General features: G+C 44.8%; 2 protein-coding genes across 2 annotated transcripts; both read right to left on the bottom strand.

The window, feature by feature from the left end:
• Positions 1 to 277: 277 nt before the first annotated feature.
• Positions 278 to 3,293, bottom strand: LOC115686073 (ubiquitin-conjugating enzyme E2 10). The gene is made up of 4 exons (XM_056304214.1): positions 2,996 to 3,293; positions 1,880 to 2,007; positions 804 to 908; positions 278 to 630 (listed from the first exon to the last, which is right to left on the bottom strand). The coding sequence occupies exons 1-4, from the start codon at positions 3,063 to 3,065 to the stop codon at positions 487 to 489; spliced, it is 447 nt and encodes a 148-aa protein (XP_056160189.1). The 5' UTR covers positions 3,066 to 3,293; the 3' UTR covers positions 278 to 486.
• Positions 3,294 to 4,348: 1,055 nt separating this feature from the next.
• LOC115686071 (probable inactive receptor kinase At4g23740) lies at positions 4,349 to 8,109 on the bottom strand. The gene is made up of 5 exons (XM_030611259.2): positions 7,974 to 8,109; positions 7,563 to 7,750; positions 7,360 to 7,449; positions 5,265 to 6,559; positions 4,349 to 5,055 (listed from the first exon to the last, which is right to left on the bottom strand). Exons 4-5 carry the CDS (start codon positions 6,496 to 6,498, stop codon positions 4,385 to 4,387), a joined length of 1,905 nt encoding a protein of 634 aa, XP_030467119.2. The 5' UTR covers positions 6,499 to 6,559; positions 7,360 to 7,449; positions 7,563 to 7,750; positions 7,974 to 8,109; the 3' UTR covers positions 4,349 to 4,384.
• Positions 8,110 to 8,553: the final 444 nt, after the last annotated feature.

Genomic DNA, 8,553 nt, shown 5'->3' on the forward strand with positions numbered 1-8,553 from the left:
CGAAGATTCTTGATTCTATTAAAATTTGAGTGAACAGAAGTAACTCGACTACTCCATCAAATCGAGCCAGAACTAATCCACTAGGTCGCGAGCTTAATCTACGGATGGTACATTCACACATCGGAGTCAAGTATCCAGCCTTTTATACTCGACTTGAGTCAAACTCAAGTATTAAGTTGTATCGCCGATCACAACCTAGAACGAAGGATCAAACACGACGACAGAAATGAAATGCAGTGCAACGAGATTAACTTACATAAAGAAGTCAAGAGGAGTCTTCAAAGCTTTCGACATATTCGATGGTCGACGGACCACCCTTCGCACAAACAATATAACATTGAGATAAGAGTTTCTTCTTTTAACTGAGAAAATGCTATCACTTCGTTCTTAAGTTCCAATTTAAGCATATCATCCGAATGTTACATCCATAGACAAGAATGAAGAGAAAGAGGGGCCTTCGCCCATACGAATGATGATTGCTTTTATTTAGCCCATGGCATACTTCTGGGTCCAGCTTCTTGCAGTTGTCTCATACTTGTTCCTGTCCGTCTTGTACATGTGAGCTATCTCCGGTACCAAAGGATCATCAGGGTTCGGATCCGTCAAAAGAGAACAGATTGAAAGCAACACCTGATAGAGAAGTAATGGCGATTTCAGGAAGAGACAAACAGAGAGGGATTTCTTAAGTATAACTTCGATCTATTAGAGGCAGTTCAATGTTTTTGCCAAATATGAACATCAACTATGGCCACGAATATGCTAAGCGAGGACCTGAATGCAATGTAGTTTTAAAGCGTAATCACCTTGGAAATGGTCAAGGCAGGACTCCACTGTTCCTTCAAAATATCAAGACAAATGCTCCCGTTGCTGTTAATATTTGGATGGAAAACCTTGGTTCTGAATGCCACCTATATGAAAGAGGAGAAAAAATTCAAGATATCAATGTAAGCCTTCCTATCACAAGGTAGTGCTGCTATTTTGCTTATTTACTTTGATATTAGCCTGCTGCATGATAAGCTTATTTGCAATGTCAAATTGGTTCAATTTTTAAATGCAAAATTTCAAAACAAAGAAACTACAGGAGGAATCAAAGTTAGCAGAAGGAAACAGTTAGCGTGTGCTCCTATGCCTATCGGAGGTTAAGGAACAAGTGGTGGTGGACCAGCAAGTAACTTCAAGCACCAAACTGCTAGAGTTCGCTAACATACATTTTTAGATTGTCAACCTCCAACATCACATGCCATTCCTAAATAAATTCTCTGGCATATCACAAGAAAGATCGCGACAAATTATCAACACACACACCTTGGGAACAGAACGGCCCACTTCCAACAAATTCAAGCTTATGAATAAATCAACTTTCAAAAAAGCATACTCCCATCATTCCATTCTGTATTTGGCACCTCATACATAATATTCAATGATGGATCAGAAAACTTTTACAGGTAGTAGGCAGAAAGTAATTCATGAACTTAATTGAACTTAATTGCGAAGGGTGGTATTCTTATAGCATAAAAAAGCTATGCAACAAATGTATAAAATTTAACTCTTTACATGATCGACGTGTTTTTCTTTTCACATTTGAATAAAGCACTGTCGATTTTTCAAAAAAATGAATCAGGGGAAACCAAGTACTGCTTCTTTATTCTCAATATGGAAAACTGGTAAAGAGAAGAACGAAACAATGAAGGACAGCACACAATTTGAAAGCAATGGATACACGTGAACCATCTTATATGTACTTGGCCGTCATAATCAGGGAGATGTAGGAACATGCATGGAGCTCCTTTGGCTCTAAAGGATTTTAATAATTTGAAACTGCAAAACTAAAAGCACTCAAACTAGCAAAGCCCACAAACAAAAAACAGCAATTGAGAACCTTTGGAGGCTTGAATGGATAATCTGGAGGAAAATGTATGGTTACAAGAAAAACACCCCCAGCATAAGGGCTATCAGGGGGACCCATAATTGTAGCTTGCCAGTGAAACATGTCTTCGGCAACAGGACCTGCAAACATGACAATTCAATATAAGAATTGGTGGACACAATTGTCAATGTTAGTGGCCCAATGTCGGCAATAAACCATTGCATATGTTGCGAGATATATCAAAGACATTCATGTCCTATTGCCAGAAAAGGAACTGACAAAACATTATATTAACAAAATGGGCATGCATGAATCGATAGATAAACTTGAGCAGCATCATCCCCGTCATACTCAGTTGCTCCCCAATTCAAATTGATCAAGGGTGCTGTAGCCGTCACAATCAGGGAAATTGCAGGTTTAGAAATGCTTGTAGAAAGGTGCCACCCTAATTTTACAATTATAGCAAAGAGAGGATACAAAAAATGATAGGTCAAATCAGCCTTTCCCCAACTTTCTCACCTTGACACCCAACCCCGATGGACAGACCATCTTCGCCATCATCCGAAATTCTCTCCAGGTAATCTCAAGGGCAATATGTAGCTTAACAAAACGCCTCGATCGAAAGAAAAACTCAGCACTGAAGGAGTAGGAACTCCATGGGCAAATTCTAAGAAAAGGTCTGTTGTCCCCGATAATACGCGCAACCCTCTAAAGCTAATTCAAGGAGGACAAAACTTCCACCACTCAGAAACAACAATCCTGGAAAACATCAGAAGCTCTAGCCCTCTCTAGGTGAAAAAAAAAAGCCGGAACAAGTTCTAATTACGTCCAAGCAGCCCTCCACAGAAACAGATCGATCTTTCTCTACAGCACAATTCCCGCGAAACATCGGTGCCGAAGAGCCTCCTGCTCTACGATTCTAGAAGCTTCCAAAATTCTAATACGATGCGAAACCGAGACAAGCACCGTTCAATCCAACTCGGCAAGCAAATACCCTCAAACAACAACATCTACACACGGAAGCATCTAACCATCGATCGACACTAGATCATCAACAACCACAGATACGCACGAGCAAAAGAGACGCCAAAAATGAAGAACAAAAAAAAAAACAGAGGGAAATTTTACCGGCGCTGCAAGATGTGGGGGGATCCTTCTGCAAATCCTTGAGCTCCTTCAGGATCCTCTTGGACGCCATCGGAACGGAGATCGCCTGATTTTATTCAACCACACGCGCCGGACGATTCCCGGGAAACCGAGAACCACAATCGGAGCCGAAACAAGCGGCGAACAAGCACGAGCGACGAGACGGCCGAACGTACCTGAAAATCGAAAGAGAGAGAGAGAGAGAGAGAGATCGGCGGGGACGAGAAGGGAAGACGAAGAGCGATGGAGAGATTCTGCGCGAGAGAAGAGGAAGGAGGCGAGCGTGATGATGATGACTTTAACAATTATGTAATGCTCCTTTATTTTATTTTATTTTATTTTTATTTCATTTTTTTGTTCCGAATACGAAAAGGTCTGGTCTTTGGATTCATAATCCCGCCGTCTCATTGGCTCATTTTCTTCCTTATTTTATTCATTATTAATTTTTCTTTTCAGCCGTGTGGGGCCCGGGCGGTTCCGTGTGAGGGGTGGCTTGGTTGCGTTTTCGCCGAAAGTAGCCCGGATTTTGCCCCACCCCAACCCTGTTATTCTCCTCCTCCTTTTTTTCTTTTTCCGTGAAAGAAAAGGAATCGCTCCACAGTTAATTAATTAATTAATTATCTTCCGTGTTTTGGCCGAATCCGAATTTCGTGTCTCTAATCACGCGGGTCAAAACTAATTACGATTGAATTCGAAGAGCGCAACAGAAAAAAGAATAATAATAATCGAGATAAATGGCCGGCCAAGGTGCGCTCGGAAAATAAAAAAAATTAATAGGGAACGAGATAATGACGGTGAAAACTGAAAATAACTACAATTTTTTAGATACTTTTTCTTGAATCGATTGATTGATTGATTAATTAATTTTGTTTTGGAGGTGGTCAGCGTGAGCACATCTGGGGATGCCGCGAACTGTGGCGGGGTCGGCCGTCGGCGTCACCGCCGGCGTCGCATTCTGTGGGCTGGGGTGGGTGGCGGGCCGGGGGCTGCGTGTCGGCTCGTTTCCGGGTGGTGGGGGGGGCCGGCGTCTTCGCGTTTTCGGTACGCGGGTTTTGGGAATTTGGAATTGAATTGAATTGAATTTGGATGGGTGGGAATGGGGGGGCGGTCAAATCTCAAAAAAGGGGGGCGGGGTCTAAGAATTGGCGTTGAATGTTCCAAATGTGACCGCACCGTGTCAACATGATTTCGGTCAGATTTTTCGAAGATTGGGCGTCGGTGGTGGGTCCGAACGTGGCTCCCACCATGTCAACACGATTTCCAAAATTCTACAATCCTCCCGTGCTGGGAATTCATAATCGATTCGAGCAAATCAAGCCTCGTGCGTTCAACTCGAGATTGAATTGACCCCCAAAAAAAATAAGACCCCTTCTAAGGCTGTCGCGCCGAGGGCGGCGGGGACCCCGCCGGGGACGGCGGAGCGGAAGCCGATGATCCCGGGGACTTGATCTCCGGGGTCGGCTGCGTCGCGGTGTGCACGCGGCGGATCTCCTCCACCTTCCGCTGCGCGTCGGGCATCCTCGGCCGCTGCTCGGGCATCCTCGCGACGCAGGCCATCCCGATCTGCAGCATCTCCACCATCTCCTCCTCGATGTTGGGGTGCCGCAGGAGCTCCATGTCGAACACCTCCGCGGTCCACTCCTCCCTGACCACCGAGTTCACCCACCGGACCAGGTGGACCACCTCGTCGCCGCTCGTGGCGTGCACCGGGGACTTCCCCGTGAGGAGCTCCAGCAGCAGGACCCCGAAGCCGTAGACGTCCGACGCCTGCGACGGCTTCCTGCTGTCCGTGATCTCCGGGGCACGGTAGCCGGAGATGCGCATCAGCGGCAGGGGGATCTGGTTCATCATCGGAGCCAAGGCGACGTCCGACACGCAGCCGAATCCCTCGGAGTTTAGGAATATGTTCGAGGACTTTATGTTGCCGTGGGCGAGCTTTCCGCCGTTTTGCGTGTGGACGTGAGCGATGCCTCGTGCGGTGCCGATCGCGATTTTCAGGCGAGTTTCCCAGTCCAGGGGACCCCGGCGTTCGCGTACGTTGCCTGCAAATTGTGAAGACACGCGTCGGATGACTTACATCTTCGAGAAGAAAACGAACATGTTGGAGCTGATCACAGTTGAAGTTCATGGTGATCATGATCCAGGAAAAACGCCAGACTAAGCTAGACCAGCACACGTTAAAAAATGATGCATGACTTCACAAAGTAAAACGACAGTTGAGCGCAGTTAGCAAATCAACCGTCGTGCTTACCGTGTAACAGAGACGACACGCTCCCTTCGCCGTAGAAATCGTACACGAGCAACTTCTCGTCCTTCGAGCTGAAGTACGCCCTGAGTTGAGCTACGTTCTCGTGTCTGATGCGCCCGACCATTTCCATCTGCTGCTCGAACTCCTTCCTGCCCGCGCTCACCTCCTTCAGCCTCTTAACCACCATCGTGGTCGTGTCCTCCAGGGACGCCTTGTAGCTCGCCCCGAACGTCCCCTTCCCAAGCACCTCGGCAGAAGCTCTCAACAAGTCCTCGAGATCGAATGCGTAGTTACAGCCCTCGAAGAACACGATCTTGTTGTCCTTTTCTTGGCTCTCGGCGACCCCTCTCTTCTTTTGAGACACTTCTTGCTTCTGCGACTTCAGCAATGCTCTCCTTTTGATTCCTCCACTCGAACAGAACACGATCATGAAAAGAGCAATTGCCACGACTCCGAGTATGCAACCACCGATGATGATTCCTACAAGTGCCGGTTCGCTGAGTTTGCTGGCTTTTTTGGGTGGTCCGACGCTAGGAGGTTTAGCTGGAAGAGCCGAAGGTGATGCATCATCCTCGAAGGAAACATCGTTTCCTGCAAATGTCTGACTAGAGAACCTTTGAAGCGACCGAGGCACGCGTCCTGCAAGATCATTGTTGGACAAATCCAGCATCTGCAGATTTGGGAGATTAAAATCAGGAATTTCTCCAAAAAGCGAGTTATTCGCCAGATCCAAAGCCGCGAGGTATGTCAAATTGGATATTGAAGAGGGTATGCTCCCATTGAATTTGTTGTTAGACAAATTAACAACGGTGAGGTTCGGCCAAACGGACCAATCCGAAGGCAATGGACCCGAGAAGTTGTTGCTCTGGAGATAAAGGCCAGTCAAATTCTTGAGCTTGGAAAAATCAGACGGCAATGATCCCGATATACTATTCGATCTGAGTTTCAGAATTTGAAGTGCCGATAAGCGACTCAGCGTGTTCGGTGGTATTGGACCGCTGATCCCCACTCCAGGCAACTGGAGGGCGATGACCCTCGATTGGTCGTTATTACACGTGACCCCAGTCCAGGACTGGCAAACAGAAGAATCCTTGTTCCAATTGAGAGCGCGCGAGAGGGAAACATTGCCAAGAAAATCCAGTAATGCTCGCTTATCCTCTTCGGGTTTTGCCAAGACATTCAAGCAAATCGATTCCAACAAGAGAATTGTCAGAAAAACGACGAACTTCCCTTCCATTTTCTACAGTCACTTCACAGCAATACTTGGAGAATAGTTAGACTCGAAGAACGAGCAGCTCCTGCAAGTTTGTACTCATCTTCATGAATTCCCTAGAAAAAGGTAAACTAAAAGTCTCCAAGCTATAAAAATGAAAGAGGTAGAATCGTATATATTTCATCTCATTAATGTGTAAAGTCTGACTTTCTCCAACTATATTCTACTTCCATTTACTCCCCCAGCTCAAAAAGCCAGCACACTTTCGAGATCTGAATTGTTCTAATTTTCCCACACAAAACCAAACGATGCCAATTTCTTTTTGTCATGTGCGTGAGTTGAATATATTATTTGTCTTGATTGTATACTTATGCTGCAATTCTTGACCTTAGACCTTTCATTTTTCCTGCCTGGTCAAGCAAAGCAGGCTAGGCATGCTAGACTTTTGTTCCTGAAGCAGGATGATTACAGGTTGAGGTTAGTTCAACTAAGTCGCCATTTTATACTAAGAAATCAACAATCTTGAAGCTAGAACCTAACTTTAGAGGACCCCATTCTTGACTTTCCTTCCTCAAACAATCCTGTGATCTTTCTGGGATTTCACAGCACTCAGTGCAAAGAAACTAAAAAGATAACTCGAACTTCTAGAGGGTAAAACTTGAAAAAGCAGAGTCTAGTAATGAGAAAGAAAGAAAGCACAAGCTCGTGATACTCAAGAGCACGAACATATCACAAAAGAGAGAACTCATTGCTTATCCAAAAAAAAAAAAAAAGAACTCATTTTGCACATTCTCCAGAAGATGGAGAAATCTTTCGTGGAGCTGAGGAAAAAACATCATTTTCTTTGCGTCTTTTTTCTCGGTCACCAGATAGAAAGTTGCTTACTTCTAGTCTTCTTGGCTTCTGGGAAAGATGGAAGCACCTTCACACTCCTTTCCTCAGTAAAAAGATGGGTCTCGTCACTCCCATCTTCATCTGCAAACAGTGCCAGACAATCCAAATGAAGAAGAAGAAGAAGAAGAAGAAGTTACATTCTTTATCTCTCTCAGAGTGAGAGAGAGAGAGAGAGAGAGAGAGAGAGGAATTACCAGAAGGCCAGTGCAATGATAGTGGGCATGATGGAAAACGATGAGCTGTTCGTTGCTTGTAGAAGCAGCATCACATGCAAATTTCTTCGTTCTTTTTTCCTCTTTCTCCTCTCCTGACCTAGACAATAACATCAAAATGGACGAGCTTCTTCATAATGCTCTTCTTTTGGGAGCGCACGACCAGCGGACTGCATGTGGAGACAAAAGAGAGATCGGAGAAGAAGGAGAGGCCGCCATATAAAAATAGAAGAAGCTGACAACTCTCTAATATAACAATCTTTAGTCCACTCTCCCTATGAAGTCCACTGCATTGCATGTGTCAGGTTATACCTAACCCACCTTGTCTCTGCATTCGCGCCACTTTATGCATGAAAACCCTAAAAAATATAAAGAACGGTCTGTGAATCCAACCTAAGCTTAGCCACCAGACTGGATCGCAACACTCCTAATGCAAACAATCCTCCTTTGAAGCCAAGATTGATGGTGCAACAGATCGTTGAAAATGGGAGCAACTAGGATTATATTTAATGTAGGGTTGCGAGGGGAATCATTTAGGGTTTGCGTGACTTGATTCCCCTAGAATTTGTGTACGACTTTTAGTGCAATATGACGTGTAATAAGGTCGAAAGGGCAGTTGAGGCTCGCAATAATTGATCAAAAGTGTAGAGCAATGAGCCCCGCTGTGGTTTATCAATGATTTCGTTTTTCCGATGGTCGGCATGGATCTGATGGTCCCTTAATTAGGAAAAAAGAATGAAGCAATTTCACTATATAACTCAACCATTACGATATGTGTGCAATAGAAGGGGCTAACATCGCTTGCTCTATGCAAGAAATCTTATCCGATAGGATTGAACGAAGAGACTTGTGTTGAATCAACAGTAATAATTTAAATGAAAGTTTGGATACCCATATAATATCTCAAAAAACCAGTATTGCTGGATGGCAGTGAGTGATTCAACCGACAAAGTGCAAGGATAAAGTGGACTAA

The sequence above is a fragment of the Syzygium oleosum genome, unplaced genomic scaffold (genome assembly GCF_021117445.2).
Source record: "Syzygium oleosum isolate NSW1041296 unplaced genomic scaffold, Sole_v2.1 Sole_v2.31, whole genome shotgun sequence".
In the NCBI taxonomy this organism is placed as follows: domain Eukaryota; kingdom Viridiplantae; phylum Streptophyta; class Magnoliopsida; order Myrtales; family Myrtaceae; genus Syzygium; species Syzygium oleosum.